Source organism: Callorhinus ursinus, unplaced genomic scaffold, assembly GCF_003265705.2.
Source record: "Callorhinus ursinus isolate GAN/ISIS: 27379988/994484 unplaced genomic scaffold, GSC_fseal_2.0 scaffold13, whole genome shotgun sequence".
NCBI lineage: Eukaryota > Metazoa > Chordata > Mammalia > Carnivora > Otariidae > Callorhinus > Callorhinus ursinus.
This window is the reverse complement of record NW_027397075.1, coordinates 34,749,466-34,769,947: the sequence shown is the minus strand read 5'-3', so window position 1 is coordinate 34,769,947 and position 20,482 is coordinate 34,749,466. Positions and strand designations below refer to the sequence as shown.

The window sequence follows — 20,482 nt, the reverse complement described above, 5'->3', positions numbered from 1 at the left end:
TCCATTTTCTGGAAAGAATCAGTGACCGAATTAGAAAAGAGTTGGTTCTTCACATGAGAAGTTAGCCGAGCAGCGGATAAATACTGCAAGGGATGCTGTTCATTGAGCTTTTTCAGAACTGCATTTTACAGGAGCTCATTCAAAGAAGAGAGACTTTGTGGCTCTCTGGGCACTTAGGGGTTTGAAGAACAGGAGGGACGGAGCTGAGTGAGGGAGGGAACGCTGCTCTGTCGCTCAGAGCCGGTGAGGTCTGACAGCTGGACGACAGGAGCCCCTGTCTCTGACACTGGCAGTGGGCACAGGGAAGAAAGCTGTGCACCAGCAAGACGACTGTGGGGACAGCCGACTTCCCCAGGCTGCACACAGAGACCATCGGCTCTCCTGTTGGCCCGGAGGGATCACTGCGCCCCAGCATGTGCGAACTTGGAGCGACCTCGCTCTCCTCCGCTTCTCTTTCCCCCTGGCGATCTGCGACAGCCCTCCTCTTTCCCCCTCTCTGGATTGGGTCTCAGTGGCCATGGCCGCCTGGCTTTCCAAGGGAGAAGGCAGAGTGGAGCAGGGGACCACCTGAACACGAATCAGGTCATGTGGGCCTCTGAGAGTGTGCGTTTCCCCCCAGAAGGGCCCTGTGTCGGTGCGCACAGAGGGCATTGTTGTCTTCACCCATATTTCGCTGTCGCGCCCTCCATCCGGGCATAATTAGTTACATTTGATACCCTCCAAGGCTCAGTATATCAGCTGTTTCTGCTTAGTTCTAAAATAGCCTGGAAAAGGGAAATATTCACTCAAACACATTATTTGTCATTTAATGATGGTAAATTGCTGGCTGTAAAGAAAATGGATTTGATTTGTCTTTCAAAACTGCCAACTCTATGATTTTAAAAGGGCATAAATTCCCACCAAAATAGTAGTTATTTTCTTTTCTTTATTTTTCCCTTATGGCTTTTTTTTTTTCTCTCTTTTGCTTGGGTGCCTGCCCCACTTTGCACAGCCAGACTGTTCTTGCATCCATCCGTCCATCCATTTGCTAGACAGGTATTTATGAGTTCTGAGTGCCCATGATAGAACAGGAAGCAGGACACACCAGACTCTGCCCTCTGGGAGTTTTAAGTCTCACTCTAATAGTGCCTATGCGCCTTTCCCAGCCTTCTCTTCTTTCTAATCTAAGTATCCTCCGTGCTCAATCCATAGGAAAGCTGGCCTCATCCTTTCCCAGCTGGGGGAGCTCAGCAGTTGGTGCAATGGCCTCCTTCAGGAACCCAAGATAAGTTTGCGACGAGGCTCCCTTAAGTACCTGGGCTGCCGCTACAGCGAGATCAAGCCCTATGGACTCGACTGGTCAGAGCTCAGCCGGGACCTCAGGAAGACATGTGAAGAGCAGACCCTGAGCGTCCCTTACAACGACTATGGGGACAGCAAAGACATCTAGCACCACGAGGCCAGACGTGGCTGCCAAAAGGAAGCAGGAAGCGAGGAGAGGAACATCTGGGTTGGTCTGTGGATTTTTAGTATTTTTTAATGGAACATTAAAACCTCTAAACCAGGGAGAGGCAATATCTAAACCAGGGAGAAACTGATCCTTGCTCCCTGTGGAACTTCTTTGGTATGATGTTCTCCATCTGCATGATCAGTAGACCTGCCAACCAGCAGCCTCATGCAGTGCCATTTCTCTTTAGGGGATTACTTTGGGGCTTGTTTTATAGCTCATTTGTTTCATTTATTTATTTTTTTTTTTTCCCAAGAGGTTCATCACAATGCTCAAGAGTTCTGCCATGCTTCCCATGAAAGGTCTATCAGGTTAAGGCATCCTGGGCTCACTGAATCCCTGAGTCCATTACAATTCGGGACAGAAATGAGGCCAGAATGTCGCCAGACTGGCCTCAGGCCCCAGCCACAAGCATTCCTCAGGAAGCATCTCACTCTGGGAGCCTAAGCTCTGCTCACAGAGAAAGATGACAATGGGAAAATCGGGAGGGTGGCCTCTGTGTAGCCCTCATGGTCCTCCCCCCGCCACCCCAGGCCTCCCTACTGCTCGATTCACACCTCATAGGTGAACTGAGCCTCCAATACGGGTCCCAGCAAGTCGTTGGGATTTTTAGGTCCTCACCCATTTTAAGACAGGATTGGGATGAAATCTCCCTCTGGCTGATCTCTGCCTCTCCTCCAAACAGTGTGAGATCTTTAAGAGGAAACAAAATGCTACCTGTCAAATGCACCTTCCAAACGGTCTATCTGGGAGACTAGTTAGCAGTCACATTCTAGAGAAGAAGTAGGGCTGATTGCTCTAAAAACTCCTGTACCTCCAGGATGAACTTCTCCAGACCACCAATGCATCACATGCCTGGATTCTCTTTAGGATGCCCGCGTCAGTCTCCCGGGACAACGCCTGCTCCTGACCACCATGTCAGGGTTTCAGTGAACTAAAACAATTACTGATCACACACACACAAAACTAACGTCCATTTCTCCCTTCCTAAATTTCCTTAATTATTTTGCTGGTTTTGCAAATGCTTTGTTCTTGTAGGCGAGCCCCCTGATGGCAAGTAGGGGCATAGCCCTTTCTTCTGCCCCGCAACCCTAGTGTTGCTGTCACAAGCAACACTAAGTGGTGTAAGTGGTGGCCCAGCTAATAGGAAGCCCAGCCCTTCTGCAAGAGCTGTGAGGGCCATGTGGCCCAGCAATGGCCTTAACTGTCCCCACACGCCTCAGAGGCCTGAACACACACCTTCAGCCACCCTGCCTTTGACCAGGGCTCCTCATCTGGAAACACAAGAGAAAGGTCAGGAAAGAGATGCAGGATCTATATGGAACTATACTGATTTTTTTCTAAATAGTAATGACAGATCACATTCACGAAGTACTCACTATATCCTTGATGCTGCTTGGGCACTTCGCATGTCGCTGAATCCTCATGACATCCTCCCCCGCCCACTGCCTCCCCTCCCAGCCCCACCACCAAGGAAGAGCTATTCCTGGCTCCATTGCAGTGATGGGGAACCGGAGGCAAAGAGCGGTCATGCAACTTGCCCCAAATGCCCCCCTGAGCTCTGCCTGGGCCGCGATAGGGATTCAGGCTGTCGGACTCTGGAGTCCTCTGCCACCCTCAGCCCTGGGCCAGTTTGCCTGTGGCAGGCAGCTGTCCCATCCGTAAGCTCCACAGGGACCTGCCCCACCTGGGACAGATGTGCCCGCGGTGCACCCTTCACTCTGCAGCTGGAGCACCCTTCGGGAGCACCAGGTCTGCAGCGTGAGCCCTCCCCTGGGGCCTGGGAGTGGAGCCTGGGGGCAGACTGCAGGCCACCTGGCTCCCCTCCCCATGTCTTTCCATAAAAAGGCTGAAAGATTTGTCTGGCATTCTGGAATGTACCTGCCTCAGAAATGCCTCCACTTCCAGATCGGAGGCTAGCAGAAACCTCGGCCATGCCACCCATGGTCAGGGTAAGGCCTCGGGTAAAGCACCTAAAGGGACATCCCTGACCTTCCCCAGAGAGGACGATGCCACAGGCAGCTGGAGCCCAGCCAGTGGGCAAGGCCAAGGGAAGAGCTGTCTGTGCTGCCCCCACCGTCTTGCCCCCCAGATTCAAGTGTGCCCACAAAACGGGCTCAATGCAGCGTGGTGGGAGCCCAGGGCCACGCTGCCCTCCTGCCCCATGGCGGGGGGAGACCAGAGCCGACGGGCTGCCGCGGGAGGACAGGGACTGGCGTCAGGGCCACCTTTCTCCGTCCCCTTCTTCTGTTTTATTAAAATCAAGGAGGCTCATTCTCTCCCCCGAGCCCCTCCAGGTTTCATCTATTTTATCTTTTTCTTCTCCAGTCCCACCCTTCCTCCTTCGCCCCTTCCTTCTCCTTGACCCTCTTCCTCCTCCTCTGTCCCCTTGTGTCCTCCTTGTGGCCCGTGTGCTTGCACGCACACACTACACACACACTATTATGTACATTACACATACCTGCATTATACACAACACACACACATTGCACACATGCACGGCACACACACATTGTATGCGCCTACACTGTACACACAACACACATTATACACACACATTACACGGACTGTACACACGTACATTATACACACACAACACACACACATTACACCACACACACAACACATTACACACACACATTATACACACTATACACAGTATACATACATTTTACACATGTTACATACACTGTAACACACACTGTGTTACATACGTTACACATACATGTACTACTCACATATATTACACACACACTATACACACAGGCTCTATGTCTGGGTCCCATCTACTTTCAGGTGAAAAGTAAGGCCAATATGAATGGCGCAGGAGACAGTCTTTTAAGTTGCCCTGAGGATTTAACTGCAGGATTTGGCCCTGGGAAGACACCATCCATCAATCACACCCTGATGACATTTCCTAAAGCTTGCCTGGAGGGACCCATCCTGACTAGAAAGGGTAACAGCACTGGGCCAGTATTAAACCTCAAATATCCAAGCTGCCAAACAGGTCTTAGGGAGTCACTTGTACCCACCACATGCCCCCAGCTCTGGGCTTCCCACGAGACCATGGTGTTTCCTCTTGAATGTATGTGACCCCCGGAACAGCATTAAACCTTCAACTGAGTGTATGACCATTTTCCACAGAGTTTGCTCCATTTGTTATTTTTAGTTAAGCACACTTCTCGATATTCAAATGTTCTATTAAAAAACTGAGTGTGAAAAAAATCCACTTTACTACTGTAGAAGGAAGAACGGATATAATGTGACCAACTTCAGGTGTAACAGTATTGTTTCAAAGAGAATTATTGTAGGATTATAAAAACAAGGAATAATCAACTAAATAATAAACAAAGCTGTTAGTAAGTGTCAGGTGTGCGAATGTTACCTTGTATCTTTTGAAAATCAGAGTGATCTGGTTGGACCTACTGGGAAACTATCCCTGTTTTAAATGTTCCACCTTTGGGAGGCCTGGGTGGCTCAGTGGGTTAAGCGCCTCACTTTGGCTCCGGTCATGATCCCAGGGTCCTAGGATCGAACCCCGCATCGGGCTCTCTGTTCAGCGGGGATCCTTGCTGCTCCCCCTGCTTGTGTCCTCTCTCTTTTTCTCTCTCTCTGACAAAAAAAATAAATAAATAATCTAAAAAAATAAATAAAATGTTCCATCTCAGATGCCAAATAGGCCTTATAGCCTGTCATCTTAAAAAAAAAAAAAAAAAAAGGCTAAACACCTCACAGCAAATTGTATTATGTGGGAGTGGTTCTCGTCTCTATCCCCATCCAGATAATTAGCTGATGAAATCTATTTATTGCATATCTGCTGTATTTCACACGCCATGCACAGTGCCGAGGGTATGCTGGTGAGTAAGACAAGTTTGTTCTTCATCACAGAACCTGGCGTTTTATGGGGTAAAGGGAGACATTGAGCCCATTATTACCAGGCTGAAGAGAACCATGGCCGAGAAGTACAGGATGATGGGAGGCAACAAAATTTCTCTTTGGGCGTCTAAGGCAAATGTTGCAAAAGGCCCTCCCTGACACCTTCCTGTCTCGTACTCTGTGGAAGCATTTGGGATAGGCTGGCTCTTATGAAATGCTGCATGCTGGGCAGCCCAAGCACTCAATTGCTTTTTTTCCTCTCTACCATGTAACTTTAAATAGCTATTCTCTCTGCTGCCCCCAAAACATGTGATTCCCTTTGTCCTCAAAACCCAGAGATGAAGTGCCTGCACACTCAGTAGGCCTTCTTGCCAAGTAATGATGAGAGTGCTTTTCCCCACGCAAGCAGGAGCTAGTCAAAGGTGAACACTGTGGCAGTTCTAAAACATGACCACAAATTCTTTGAAACCCTTCCCCTCTGGAAGTGTGTTCTACTGCCTCTCCCCTTGAATCTGGGGAGGTTGGTGACTGCTTTAACCAATAAATGTTGTTGGAAGTGACACTGGGTGACTTCCCAGCCTGAGTCAAAAAGGCCTTGGGGAGCGCCTGGGTGGCTCAGTCGTTAAGCATCTGCCTTCGGCTCAGGTCATGATCCTGGGGTCCTGGGATTGAGTCCCACATCGGGCTCCCTGCTCAGCGGAAAGCCTGCTTCTCCCTCTCCCACTCCTGCTGCTTGTGTTCCTGCTCTCACTCTCACTGTCTCTGTCTCTGTCAGATAAATAAATAAAATCTTAAAAAAAAAAAAAGGCCTCGGGGCTTCTGCCTCCTTCTCTGGAACTCTGGCTCGCAGAGCTCTGAGCCATCACATAAGAAATTTGAGGCCACCATGCTGGAGAGGTCACATGGAAGCACCGTGGTCCACAGTTCCAGCCAAGCCAGCCTTCTAGACATTCCTGCTGAGGCACCAGACACGTGACTGAAGCTGGCTTGGACCCTCACGATCAGTCTCTCTGCCAGTTGCATACCACCCAGCAGCTTCTATCAATGTCACATGGAAGAGAAGAATCACCCTGCCAAGCCTTGCCTGAATTCCTGACCCCAGTATTATGCAACAGAATAAGACAGTGATTGTTTTAAGCCACTAAGGGGGTCTGCTAAGTAAAGGGGATCTGACCGGGAGCCAAAAAAAATCCAGCCCGTGATGGAGCATCGAGGTTGCCCTGCCCTAGGCGTGAACTCACCAAGAAAAGGAGAGGAGGATGTCTGCAGGCTGGGACTACATATGCATAACATGCCTCTTGCCAGTAAGGTGAGTCTGTGCTCCGACAGAGGGGAGCAGAAAGAAGGGTGGGCTCATCCCAATACATCTGAGCAGGTGAAGCTCAGGAACCTCCCCAGAAACTCTGAGTTGCAATGGGGGCGGGGAAGTGATGATAGTTCCAGGGCCAGCAAAAGAAAAAAAGAGAAGGGAGACACAATTTGGAATCAAAAAGAAATACTGGAAGGGAAGGGTGTCTTCGTTTTTCTGTCCCTTCGCATTTGGAGCTTCCTCGATGTGACATGCTCACCCCACGCTTAATGTGTGCCAGGCGCTTGTGCTAAACACTTCACTGCATCATATTCTTCAGTCTTTGCTGCAATCTTGTGAAATTAATACTCTTCAGTGGGAGAAAGCAAAGTCACAGAGACCTGATATAACTTGCCCAAGGTCACAGCTAAGTGGAAGGACAGGCATTTCCACCAAAGGCGATCTGACTCTAACCACTGCACCACACTGTCCTCCCCTCCCCTGCCCCCCCCGCCACTGCACCCATGAGTTTGTTTCTCCCTGAGTTTCCTAGAAAGGCAAAAACTCCTCCCGTTGAGATTTTTACAGATCACTGGCCTGTTACCCTATCTCAGGCAATAAGAGAGAACGTGGCTGAATGCTGGATCAGTGCACACTTAACCACTACCATTAAGAAAACAACTAGTTTTCACAAGCCAAGCACAATTGTTTCTTTTTTTGTTTGTACTTGGCTTGGTTTTTTGTCTGTCACATGAGTGTCATGCAGACCTCAAAATTGTGACTTTCACTCTGTATGTTCATCACAGCCCTGTATTGGGCTTTAAGGGTACTTTGGCTGGTCCTCTGTGTTCTGCATGCATCCAACACTTGAAGGAGAACTTGGGGAACAGAAGTCTCCTGCCCTTCAGGACAGCCTGGCTTGACTTGTTGATTCAATCCCTGAGTTTGCAAACCTGCCCTGAGTTTGCTAACCTGCCTCCAATTGTGCTCCCATCATCACTGTCTAACTGATTGTCATTTCAGCTGCACCAATGAAGGAGCAGTTTAGCGTCAAAGGAAACCTCAGCATTCTATAGAATAGAATAGAATGTTTGCACTTTTCCAAAGTGAGAAAAGAAAAAGTCCTCCTTGTTCTGGGACTTTGCAGAGTATGCTCTAATTGGATTGATTCCCATAAGAATGGACACATTTTGACATTATGTTTCTTTACCAAAACTGCCCTTTGTTGGAGTTTATGAATATGCCTGTTCACACAGGGCTATGAATCAGTGTACCTGATCCCTTACTATCTTTCCCGGTAGGCGAACCTCAGCCATGTTCTGCACTCATTAATTAGGAGCAAATTCTTTTGTTTAGAAGGATTCAGATGTCAAGTGACCCTGAGGCTCTTGCTGCCCGATGGATTAGACAGTACTCTGAGACCTACCCACATAGGGATGAAACCACCTCACGCAATGCCCTGGTGATGTCACTGGACCTAAGTGTCCAAGAGTAAGACTAGATTGGACATGCGTTAACTGCATTTGTCCTAGGGACTGTTGAGTATAACATGGTAATGGTGCCCACATTCCTCAAAAGCCAACTGCCTCTGTCCTCAGATCCATTTTCCAAACTTCTGCAGCTGCCTTGCTCAGTGTCACATAGAGTTAACTTTTGTAAACTACACTTCCCAGACTCCCGAGTCAACAGGCTTCCGGTCCAGTTGGGTAATGGAGGCACTTCGGGAAGAATACTGGAGGACAGGAAGAGGGAACAAGCCAGGGTGCTTCTCCCTCTCTGACTTGGATAGTGTCTCCAGCATCTCCTTCATAATTCCAGCTGCCTTTCTGGTCTCAGACCCCCTCCAGCAAACTCCCACCATGCTTTCAGCTCCCTTCAGGCGGCTCCACCTCCTGAGCTTCTGCAACAGGACCTCATCTTCTCAAAGTAGGAGCTGCTTCCTCTTGTTGCTCATCTTTGGGTTGCCCCATGATTCTCTACATGCCTTTTCAGTTCTTCCAAAGTGTTTCTCATTTGAAGTTCCTCTGTTGAATTTCCTAAAATGTGTGCTGCTTTTCTGACTGGATCTTAACTAACACACAGTTCAAACTAAAAATTGCATATCATTTAGTACAGGAATTTTGTAACTTTTTAGGGTTTGAATGGTGATCTGGAAGATGAAATTTGGATGCTGAAAGTAAAGAAATTTCTATGAACTCTAAGATTGATTACAGGGTCAGAAAATAGGTTTCTACTCAAGTGCTAGATTTGGTCAAGTGGTAGTGGCTGCCTGTGACTTGAAAAGGATTCTGAGGATGGATCTGTATCTGGCCAGAAAGAGTGATGATCAATGCCTGACATGGGAATGGAGATGGTGAATAGCAAGGTGCATGCCATGCATTTGTTCTCCCTAATTGGTAGGAACAAAATAGGCACAGAATACCCGAAGTCAGAACTATCTAGGAAAATCTATTATGTATACATCATATATGTATATATGATATATGTGTATATATGTATATATGAAAATTATGATACATCCAAAAGTGAATATAGGTTCATTGTGCATTGATAATGGAAATAGTGTGAGAACAAAAAACATATTTCTGAGACTTTCTGGCCCCTAATCAATTTCATAGCATTTCATTTACCTTTTCTGAACTGTCATTTTCATTTCTAAATCTATATTTTAAGATAGTCCTAATTTGTCGTTAATTTGGTATCTTAAGTGGCGTAAAACAAAGGATTTCAAAGTCTTCATCTGTTTCTGCCCTTTGAGCCTTGTATCAGTTAGGATCCAGTTAAGATTTCAACAGAGAGCATTTAATATAAGGTTTTTTTCTAAAAAGGTATTGGAGGATCAGAAAAGCAAAAATATTTGAAACCCCAGGATAACACAGAGGTATTAATTAGCAATGTGGGAAGCGCCCCTTACTCTTGGACTAGAAGAACAAAGCAGGGGAAGTTGGTTTAACAGAAATTGGATGCCCTCAAGCAGGAGAGGCTATTTGCCCAGTGCTGGAACTTCCTGGTGGGAGCCTCCCGAGGCTGGTTCCTCAAACATGCAAAGATAATGGAGACAGGAGCCAGGGGCTGTTGCCATGGTGAAAAGCCTTTGGTAGGATGGCACAGACACAAACAGCAAGCCCACGGGGAGGACGAGTCCCTTCTCCCTCTGCTTTCCTTCCAGTCTCCTCTACTGCCCCCCTGTGGACAAAACCTAACACGGACTTGACAGACAAAAAGGAAGCCATGTTTGCAGCCTTGTAACATTACAACGTGGAGCACAGACGGGTGGATTTGAGCTGAGACAGGATAGCTTAATAAGAGCACAGGCAGCGTGAGGCTTGAATGAGGCGAGGCTTTTGAAAGCAGTTAGTGCGATGCCTGGAACTCACCTGGTAAGCAACAACAGTGGTGCTCCCTGGTCCTCTTCAGCGCTCCTTAGACGCTGAAATGGAGCCAACTCTGTCCCTGATATTCGCCTTTCCCAGTAGCTTTCTCTGGACAACATGGACAACTTGGGGCAGCAAGAACACATATTCCAAGGTCGTATTATGCATTCCTTTTTAGGTGACAAAGATCCTTTCATATATTTGAAATGGAACTTCCTCTAAGAGGTTTTATCATCTTAAGTGAGATTTCTTGTGTTGCTAAAGATGCTGTTGTGTTTAACAGCAGGTAATGTGTATTTATTGCTTATTATGTGCCAGGCACCATCTGAGGTCCTTGACGTGGCTTCTCTTGTCTAATTCCCCCAACAAGCAACCCCATGCACAGACCCTGCTACTGTCTACATGGAACAGATGAGGAAACTCCGAGGTCTTCAGTAATTTGCCCGAGGCCACACAGCAAGTAAGTATGGTAGCCACAGTGTGTGTTTTTTACCACTCTACAGTGCTGCCAGGTGGCCCGCTTGAGTCACCTTCCCTCCACCCTGGAACTTGGAACCTGTAAGTATGGGAGCCACATTGTGTGTTTTTTACCACTCTACAGTGCTGCCTGGTGGCCCATTTGAGTCACCTTCCCTCCACCCTGGAACTTGGAACATATCTTAGGTCACCATAGTGAGTGAACTGAACTAGCAGCAAAATTTGACTGAACGAGGGTTTTTCGGTCTGTTTGTTGTTTTGTTTTGTTTTGTTTTGCTGATAAGGGGGAGCAGTGTTTCTTGCATCCAGCAAAACTGACAAACCAGACACAGCACTATTTCCATGTCCAATCTGGCCGCCTCACTCTGATCATGGGCACGGGGTTGGTCCCCGCCATAGAGAAGGTGTGTCTGTGGCGCGGGGCCTGTGCACTTTCAAGGCTGCTTGTGACATGGGTTTATTGGCATTCGTGGAAATGGAACTCCTCCCATCTCTGAGCTCACTGGGTTTTGAGCGAACTGGTGTAAGGTATGAGCCTCACCCCCACTCTCTAGGCTGGTGGTGTTCTCACACAGACAATTCAGCTGGTCAGATGTCTAGACAGTGACAGAACAGAAGCCTTCAACCACAGCCTGCATCTCCCCCATGGTATCTGTTGTGTCTACACCATGGTCATCCTTGACTGAAAAGATCATTCTAATGCACTTTAGACTTCTGGGCCTTCCAAGCAGTCTCACTCTTGCCTATCAGATAGGGGAAGATGTTTTGATCCTCACCCCATAGGCTCTACGTGTCTCGGCACCAGGGGAGGGATGTGAGGAGGCCACCATAGGGGTGTTGGTGATGGAGCTGAGTGAGGAGGGGGGAACATAAAGGAAGGGCATTTGGTTGCCATGGCAACACCGGCAAACACTCAAAAGCGAGGGTGTGGTCCAGGATTTAACGAAGTGCCATTGGGTTTGAGCAGCAACTGGAATGTCTGAGTGTAGCTGCATTCCTCCCCACAGAGTCTGGGGCCCGGCCACCAGCAAGGACTTCCTGTACCTCTCAGGAATGCTCAGGATGAAGACAGGCCTGGAAAAGACAAGCAGGCCTCCCAGGTGTGGGTTTTCCTATCCCCAGCCACAGAATGGGGGCCTTCCAGAAGAAATTTGGAAAACTCCACAAAAAGCCAAAAGAGACTTGATCTACAAATTATTTTTTTCCCCAAAAACTCTGAGGCTGACATTCTTCAGGGTATGAGCAGTCAGTCTGTAAGTTCTTCCCTGCAAAAATTCACTGCTGTCTTTTCTTTTGCTGCCTGTCCTTCTCTTCCAAAGCAGTATTCTTACTCTGGACGTGGACTTGGGTGTCAAACCCTCACAGTTTGATCAAACAGAAAACAGGTTTTGGGCGCAATGTGAGCAATGGGAAAGTGGGCGGCAGTGGGTCGAAGGGGCACGTCTGGAGAGATGCAGGGGAGACAAGACCACAAAGATAGTCCTTTGTGGGGGGTCTTGAGTAACTTGTCCAAGGCCGCACAGCAGGTAAGTATGGGAGCCACACTCTCCTAGGAGGGGATACTGGCAGGAAGTGAAGAGTGGGTTTAGAGTATGTGAAAGCCTGAGGTCAAGGCAGGGTCTTGTGTCCAAGGCCCAATAGTTAGATGAGGCTTTCATTAGCCAGGATATTCATAGAAAACCTGATAAGATTGTAACAGTGAGCTCAATGGCTAGCCAAGTTGTCTGAAGAAGGAGCCCTAGAGCTCCCGCTATCTGGAAAACAGATATTGCCAGAATCTGACCTTGCTTTCCCCTCCAGGTCTTGCCAGACTCAACTCTTCCCTTCTCCAGATTCAATTCTTTTTGTCCTAATTCCTCTTCCCCTAAGCCTTAACTAGCTTAGAGGAAACTCCCATCTAAAGTATAGCATGAATGGAAACTATAGACAAGTGGTGAGATTTTAAGTGTGTCTGAAATGCTAAGAGGGTGGTATTGTGCACGTCACTGAGAAAGAAAGAAGGAAATTCGTTCATTAGTATATATTTATTATTAATAATTGTTTCTTGAACTCCAGGTAAATTGGCTCTATGGCATATACATTACGTTCATTATGGTAAATTTGCATAAAAATTCTTGAAGTTGGGAATTAGCATTCCATTTTACAGATGGGAAAATTGAGCCTGAAGCCACTAACTTGCTCAAGGTCACTCACCTTCATCTCAGGTCAAGTTTTTATGCTATAGGAAAGGAATTCACATGGAGCACTTTACATGCCAAGTACTTTCAAGGGTTAAAAATGTTCCCCAGTCAAATGCACATACAACTCTGCAAATATAAACTCATTCCCTACTTTGCAATTGTGCCTTGAAAGACTCAGTCATCTACCCAAGTTCTCCATGAGCTGAGAGCCCACACTAGGTCTTGAGTCTGAAGTCTATACTCTCTAAATGAGCTAGCATGAATACCGACCGAAGTGCCTAGAATGTCTACCAGAGTTCACTTTGACAGAATCAAGGCTTGAAATCCACAGATGCCTTGGTACCTCTGGGAGCTTCATTTATACCTAGAGGGAAACTTGCTACTCTCCCCCAGCCATGACCATTGCCTGGGGTCCTCTTTACTTCATGAAGGTAAATTGTCTAACTGCAGAATTATTATGGGTGGATACAGATTGCTCATTAATGAGCATGCTGCCCAGGCAGAGCTCTGGGACATGCTCTGGCATTAGCACTACCCTGCAAAACTGTAGATAAATTACATTGTCTTGCTGACATTGTTTTTTTTTTTTTTAATTTTTTTTCCTTCCCTTAATACTTGGAATCAGGTCACATCTAACTATTTAATCTGGGGCCTCAAACTGGCACACAGTATAGCTTTATATGAAATTATATTTAAAACCTAGCCAAAGGTTCAGAGAACACTTAATTGCATGTGAGTGTGTGTGTGTGTGTGTGTGTGAGAGAGAGAGAGAGAGAGAGAGAGAGAGAGAGAGAAGGAGGAGGGTTGGGGAAGAGAGAGAAGAGAGAGAAGAGAGAGAGAGAGAGGAGAGAGAGAGAGAGAAAAACCAACACCAACAACCCATTAGAATAACTCACATCCTGGGCCAGGAGATTGCATGGAAACTCAAAAGCCAGACAATCACCATCACACTTCTTCTGGGCTTTGTGTACCAGAGACACTTCTGTTTACCTTGGACAATAATACAACAACCATATGTAATATAAAATGCTGGTTCCATGGTATGTATTCTATGTTCATTATAGTAAATCTGCATAAAAATTCTTTTATTTTTGCAAAAAAATTCTTTAAGTTGGAAATTATTATTCCATTTTACAGATGGGAAAATTGAGTCTCCACAGCCATTAAGTAACTTGCTCAAGATCACTCAATTTCATCACAGGTCAGGTTACCTCTTAGATTCTCTATCTTGTCTGATCAGTAGTTACTGCTTCTTCCCAATCCCTGTGGACTACACACCTAAAACTGAAATGTGCATATCTGTTAGCTGGGCTAAGGCATTCCTCAACATAAAACTGACTGACAAGCCCTGAATTCAACAGTCAACTTGAAAATGAGTCCTTCTGACACTGTGCCCTCACAATTCAGACTTCTATGCTGCCCTTGTATCAATACCATTTTTCTGGACTACTGCTAAAGAACCAATCAAAGCATAAAGTTCAAGTGTCCACAGGCCCACCCTTAACCCCAAACACAACATCTTCTTTTTTTTTTTTTTCTTTTGGTCCTCACATCCCAAAATATCAGGGTTGAATTCAATTTAGCAAATTTCGAGGTTTTATTCAGGCCGGGCACTGTGCAAGGCAGTGCCTGTGATCTAAGCCTGAGGAGCAGCATGTTTCCAGGGCCACCATGTAGAGATGTGAAGCTGTGTCTTGCTCAGGGTTGCTTGATCCCAGGGGTGAGTGTGGCCAGAAATCAAGCCCAGCCTACTTTTTCTAGCCATGGTCTCTGATGCTGGTTTGCTTTCACTTGGATGAAGGGATGCTGTTTTGTCCTCACAAAAGTCACCAAATGACCTAGTGGAGCTAAGTGCACTTGCCTTCAAAGAGTTTACAGTTGATTTGGGGGGAAAGACAGAACACAGCCAACAGAACACCAGTCACCTAGATTGACTATCCTAAGAGAGGACGGTAAGGGGTCATGGATTCAATAAATCTCATAAAAGGGAATGAAGCAGAGCTTTGTGAAATTGGAGAATGGGAAAAAGGACTGAGCAAATGAAGTCTGGGACATGAGGAGACAGAGGGAAGGTGATCCAGGGTAGGGAACAGCATGAGCAAAAGCAGGGGTTCCGAGGCCAGAGAGGCATTCCCTTCAACAGGGGGAAGGAGCCTTGGTTCAGAAACAGTGGGAAGTCAGTGCAGTGGGTTGGCTGGGCTGAGACCACTTCGACCATTGAGGACGTGCAGAGTCTATGAAGCTGTTTGGCTGAGTCATGGGTGACTTGATGAGAGCCGAGGAATGATGTGGAGTCTGTATACCAGTGGAAGAGGCAGGAGAGGGGACCGTGCCTGGCGACATCACCATGGACTGTTGAGGAGGTGATGGGAGCCAGGGGGAAAGCAGGGCCAGCGGGAAGAAGGATGACAAGTGTGAGTGTAACAAAGGGGATGGGATGGATTATATGCGAGCACAGAGAAGCCGGTGTAGGAAACGCTTTCCCTCTGAGAACTAGCCAGGGACATTATTGTGACCAAGGAGACCCTCCATGACCCCTCCCAATGCCACCATCCCTCGCCCTCATTTTGCCCTGGCCACACTGGCTTCAGTGCTATTCTGCAAACACGCTGAGTTCTGTCCCAGCTCACGACCACTGGTCCCTGTGCAGGCTCGTCTTCCCTGGGGATTCAGTGGGCTTCCTCTCTTACCTCCTCATGCCTCCGAGAAGCATGCTTAGACCTTCCCTGCATGAACTAGAACCTCCCCGCACGTGGCCACTCCTGGCCACCTTACCACACCTTAGTTTCTTTTGTGGCACTCTCACCAGGAGACATATGTATTTCTTGCTATACGGTCTGTCTCCCACTTCTTTCCGAGCTCCATGAGGCCAGAGACTGTTTTGTTCACTACTGTATGCCTAGTGCCTGACACAGAATAGGTGCTCGATAAATATTTACTGAATAAAACAATATCACCAGCTCTAGGAGTATTTTTTTTTTTTTTTTTGCTTCACTAAGGTCACAGCAGTCCAGATACAAAGTGTACAGCCCTAGGAGATGATTCTTTAATATTAGACTGATTCATGACAAGGCAGGATAACTCATGGAGGAAAATGCTAGACTGCATTATCAGTCTTTTGGAGACCTTTTCACACCTGAGCACCTACAACACGAAGTCTTGTGCTTTATGCGTGAGGTTTCCCCAGAAAGGGGGTGTGCTATTACAGCATAGTGGGTTAATGCACACAGCTTGGAGCCAGACTCCCAGGGTCCAAATCCTGACTCTGCTATTTGTTAGCTGTGCTGCCTTGGGCCTCTCTGTACCTCTCTGAATACTTCCCATGTCTCATTTTTGTTAAGTGTTTCCCTGCTCCTCAGTCACTGTCTGATTTCCCATAGTGAAGGTCCCAGTGGTAACTCGGTTACCCGATCTGTCAGAAAATTGCATAGGCTTTATGGAAAGCTACATGCTAGTAAGAGACCTTTTTATTTGCTTTTTATTTCTGGTTTGAGGTTTCTAGATGTATAAATTTGTAGATGATTTATTAAATTTAAATTTTCCTAAATTAGAATAATATAATACAGATACTCAGCTGAGCATGATATGCCCTTACTTCAACCATAGGACATAAGTGCTATGATTAAAAAAAAAAATGCCCAAAGTGTATTTTAAAAGCAAATGTGAATAATTCGTCTGTGTGATATTCTAGAACTGTGCTGTCCAGTATGGAGTCCACCACATGTAGCTATTTACATTTAAATTATTAGAATTGAGTAAAATCTAAAATGTAATTCCTCAGTCATCCTGGTCACACTTCAGGTGCTCAGTAGCAACACATGACTAGTGGCTCTACATTGGACAATGCAGATATAGAACATTTCCATCATTGTAGAAAGTTGTGTTTAATTGTACTGAGTACTCTTCTACAAACTCAATACATTCAGCAATTCAATGATTTTTGAAGAAATAATCAGCGTTCCACATAGCTAGTGCAACTTTCCCGAGATATTCCAAATATCTGCAGCTTACCAGCATTTTTTGCCAATTCCAGAAATTTCCCTGTAACCCACTTCATTTTGCTCAGTGCCATGCTATACCACCATCATCCTACAATCCATTTTGCTTCTTTCTGAATCAGTAGGCTAGAACATCTGACAACCAAACCACACAGGATTCTCTTATCTGCCCTGTCCTGAAAATATAATAATCATGGTGCACATCTCTAATGTCTGAGTATCATCATGTTTGAGGATTTGGAGGGTTTTTACAAGCACTTCAAAAGCAGTTCCCTCATCTTCTCCACTGGCAAACTTCTTGACAGAGTAGTCTATACACATCGTTTCTATCAGTCACTCCTTAACTTCTTCCCGTCTACATTGCTCAGGCACTGTGCTCGGCATTGCCCTACAAAGGTAGGCTCAGGGAGGTTAAGGAGAGACAGATCTAGTTAGTGGTAGAGTCAGACTTCAAATTCAGATTTGTCGGGCTCAAAAGCTTGCCCCTTGCAAGTCACCATGCTGCTGCCCATAGATTATGAGTCACTAATGCATCGTATGTATTGCCTGTCACGGTCCAGACTCAGTCATCCATGTCCTCAGCCTCCCTGCAGCAGATCACCTATCAAAGTGGAAAAAGCATTAGCAGTGTTGAGTTAATAAGCAGTATTTCCCAGAGCGGAGGCCACTAGGACATTTTAAGAAGCTATGGGATCTCCCTTCCAGGTCATTCTCAAGGTTATTAATTCACCACCAACAAAATCATTCCTTGGAATTCATTTGTGTCCTAACACAACTTGCCTTACTATTCAGAAAGCACTCTGACCTATGCATATCGAATTATGGTATGGGGAAGTTCTCTAACTTTTACAGCCTTTTGTGACACTCAAATTTATGACTTGTATGTGTATAAACATTTTTTAAAAGGCAATTGCCTTCTGATAGCAGCTACCTAATGGGGAGGAAAGACAAATTGATGCATGATTGGTAATCATTAAAAAGTCAATACTCTCCCTTTATATACTCATTATAATTTTTTTTGCATTTGAATAAATGACTTTCATGTGGATAAAGACAAAGAAAAGGAAGCTTGTCTATATTAAATTATCCTTAGAAGGAAATTTGATTCAAAGAATATGAGCAAATTGTAATTACTCTGGACTAACTTTCAGGGGTTAGAAATGTTTTTATTATACTGATTTGAGATGTTACCCAGACTTGTGGATTCTCATAAGAATGTTCCCTGCCATTGTCACACCAGTTCTTACTAGTACTACTACTAGTATAGGCAACCTGAACATCTAGTGGCACGATCAAGAAAAAGAAATCAAAGGGATCATTAGCAAGTTGCTGGATGTAACCGATCACACACACTTCCTAATGAGTTGACCGCCAGACTGAATTCTGACCAGAAAATGTGCATTCAAGTCCAGGTAGACTCAGACTATGGCAGACTTGAAAATAACCATCTATTCTCTAAACTAGTCTTACCTTGTTCCAGACCCAAATACCCAAGGCATAGAAAGGTTTTATGGATGTGGACTATTATGAGATATAAGATTCTCTCCACCACATTCTTTTCTCCCAGCTAACCACTGAGCAGCCTGAAATGTTACAGATCCAGAATCAGTGGTCTTCCTGGAGGGACATAAAAAGAGACCCAGAGCCAGCTCCGGAGATGCCATGGAGCTATTTATAAGTGTAAAATCTTCTCCTTACCCTCTTCCTCATGCCAAGCCCCTCATCATCTGGTTGACCTGAATCTAAGAGTAGTGAGTCTCCCAGCTGACAGGTGACTCATCATGTCATTTAAGTTTGTCAGTCAATGGAAACCAGAGCTCCAAAGTCTCTCTCCAGGACTATCCCTGGGGAAGCTATTAGGGAGAAGGCAGCCTTGCCAGATGTCTCAGTCCAGCTGGCCTAACTGACATGTGTAGGGGCATCTGCTTATACTCAGGGCCTGGCATGAGGAGAGAGCCCTGGAAGAGTACTCTAGAAGCTTTGCTCTCAGTTTTCCTACCATCAACTACTAACAAAGCCACAAGGAAACCAATTAGTACCTTGAAACATAAACAGGTAAAAAGACATTTAACTCTCCCATTTCAACTGGGTATGGGTTCACTCTGGACCTAATAGGCTGAACATCATGTAGTGGAAAGAACATTGCATTTGGGGAACAGAAAACGGATTCCCATCCCAAGCTGAACTTAGTTACATGAACTTAAATTTTTCAATAACTTCTCTCACACTCAGTGTCTTCATCTGTAAAGTGGAAACAGACAAAGCTGGTTTTGTTCTGCCTAGCCCTTGGGTAGCAATAAAGCATAAGAAAGCAATTTGTGAACCGGAAAGAAAATATCAGGTAAGTTATTTTGTTTCTTACCCTCAAATGTTTATTTCTCATCACAAGCCTCTCCCCTAAGTTCCGAGCACACATTTCCACCTATCTATTCCATAGGACTTACCGAATGGCTAACAGGTGTGTTGGACAACCACCCAGCCCTTCAGGCCACCAGATGATGCCCAGCATGACTAAAGAGACCTTGCCAAGCTGCCCGCCAACTGCAGAAGCCTCCTCCAGTGTGCTAAACACTACTTTATAGGAAACTTCCAACAAATTATTTATCTGGACCTCAAACTGATTTTATCAAATAGCAATATATGCTCTTTCTCCAAAAGCTTGCTCTTCCTGCCTTCCCTTTTCTGTCAGTGATGATAATCTTCATAGGTGTATAGGCTTAAAGCAGAGACCTCATCTTTGACATTTCTCTCCATTCCTCCCCTCTTCCCTTTCACATCCCATTAAACACCATTTTTCTTTTCCTTCCTTGCATTTTGAAGTCTCACAGAGCCAGGCTTAAAACTAAGACCAGTCATATGAACTTAAGGAACTTTCCTCACCAGACTGACACTTGCTATCCTTATCTATGAAATGAGAATATGGAAGTTGCAGATTTGTTGTGAGGATTAAATAAGATTGTATTGAACACTACATCAAAAACTAATGATGTATTATATGTTGGTGAACATAAAACAAAAAAGATGGTGTGTCAAATGCATAGCACATGTTAGCTAAATTCTACCTGCTACTAAACTGGATGCCTCAGTGGTATCCAGTATCACCCAGCCTCTCCCCAAACCTACCTCCACATCTTCAGCCCTGTTGTTCACTTTGCCTGGACTATCCTCTCTCCCTCTTTCCCATTTCTGTCCATCATTCTTATATGCCTGCTTCTCAGACCATCTTTCAAACGCTATGTACCTTTGGCATCCAGGAGTGACACCTACTTCCTTTGAACCATAAATGATTCTTGGGATTTATTTCTACAACTCACGAGACACTTGACATCACGACTGTGTGCTCTGCTTTGGTACATATCATCTCTTCTTATAAACGTTCATGTATATTTTCTCTACACATGCCATTTACTTAACAAATCACTTCTTAGTGTCTGAAAGGCATGATCAATCAATTAATTGATGATGATGTCTGCACCTGGCATGGGCAAATGAAAAGTGATTTCGAAGTGATGGTTGATTTAAACAAAGAATAAGACACCAAAGACACTTCATATTTTCTGTGCTGATTTTTTAATGAACATCTTATAATCTTACAAAATAACTGGCTGTAGCTGTTTTACATTACAATACAGTAGATCAGCTCCTTTCACTGTGTTCCCAATCAAGCCATCCCCTTCGGGTGCTAACTGATGCACTTAATAGTGATCTTACAGAGGAGAGGAAGTGCCAAGTCCAATGTCTTGTAATGGAGGCAAGGAAAGGAGAGAATCAAGAATAACTCTTCACTTTCATGTACAGGTTTG

The 20,482-nt window shown here is 45.6% G+C and overlaps 1 protein-coding gene and 1 long non-coding RNA gene across 4 annotated transcripts in view; both read left to right on the top strand.

Moving 5' to 3' along the window:
- ASTN1 (astrotactin 1) overlaps positions 1-6,051 on the top strand; it is a 309,433-nt gene extending 303,382 nt beyond the window's left edge. For both annotated transcript variants that reach the window (XM_025877937.2, XM_073900053.1), the window contains exon 23: positions 1,192-6,051. In XM_025877937.2, coding sequence (XP_025733722.1) covers positions 1,192-1,429 — 238 coding nt within the window. In that variant the 3' untranslated portion in view covers positions 1,430-6,051. The remainder of the gene's footprint in view (positions 1-1,191) is intronic.
- A 494-nt stretch (positions 6,052-6,545) lies between these two features.
- On the top strand, positions 6,546-19,252 carry LOC141374011 (uncharacterized). Of its 2 annotated transcripts, none has more exons than XR_012380548.1 (3): positions 6,546-6,671; positions 10,395-10,484; positions 19,117-19,252. It is a non-coding gene; the product is annotated as an uncharacterized lncRNA (long non-coding RNA). The 2 variants fall into 2 exon arrangements; XR_012380547.1 differs by lacking the exon at positions 6,546-6,671 and adding an exon at positions 8,399-8,576.
- The last annotated feature ends 1,230 nt before the right edge of the window (positions 19,253-20,482 follow it).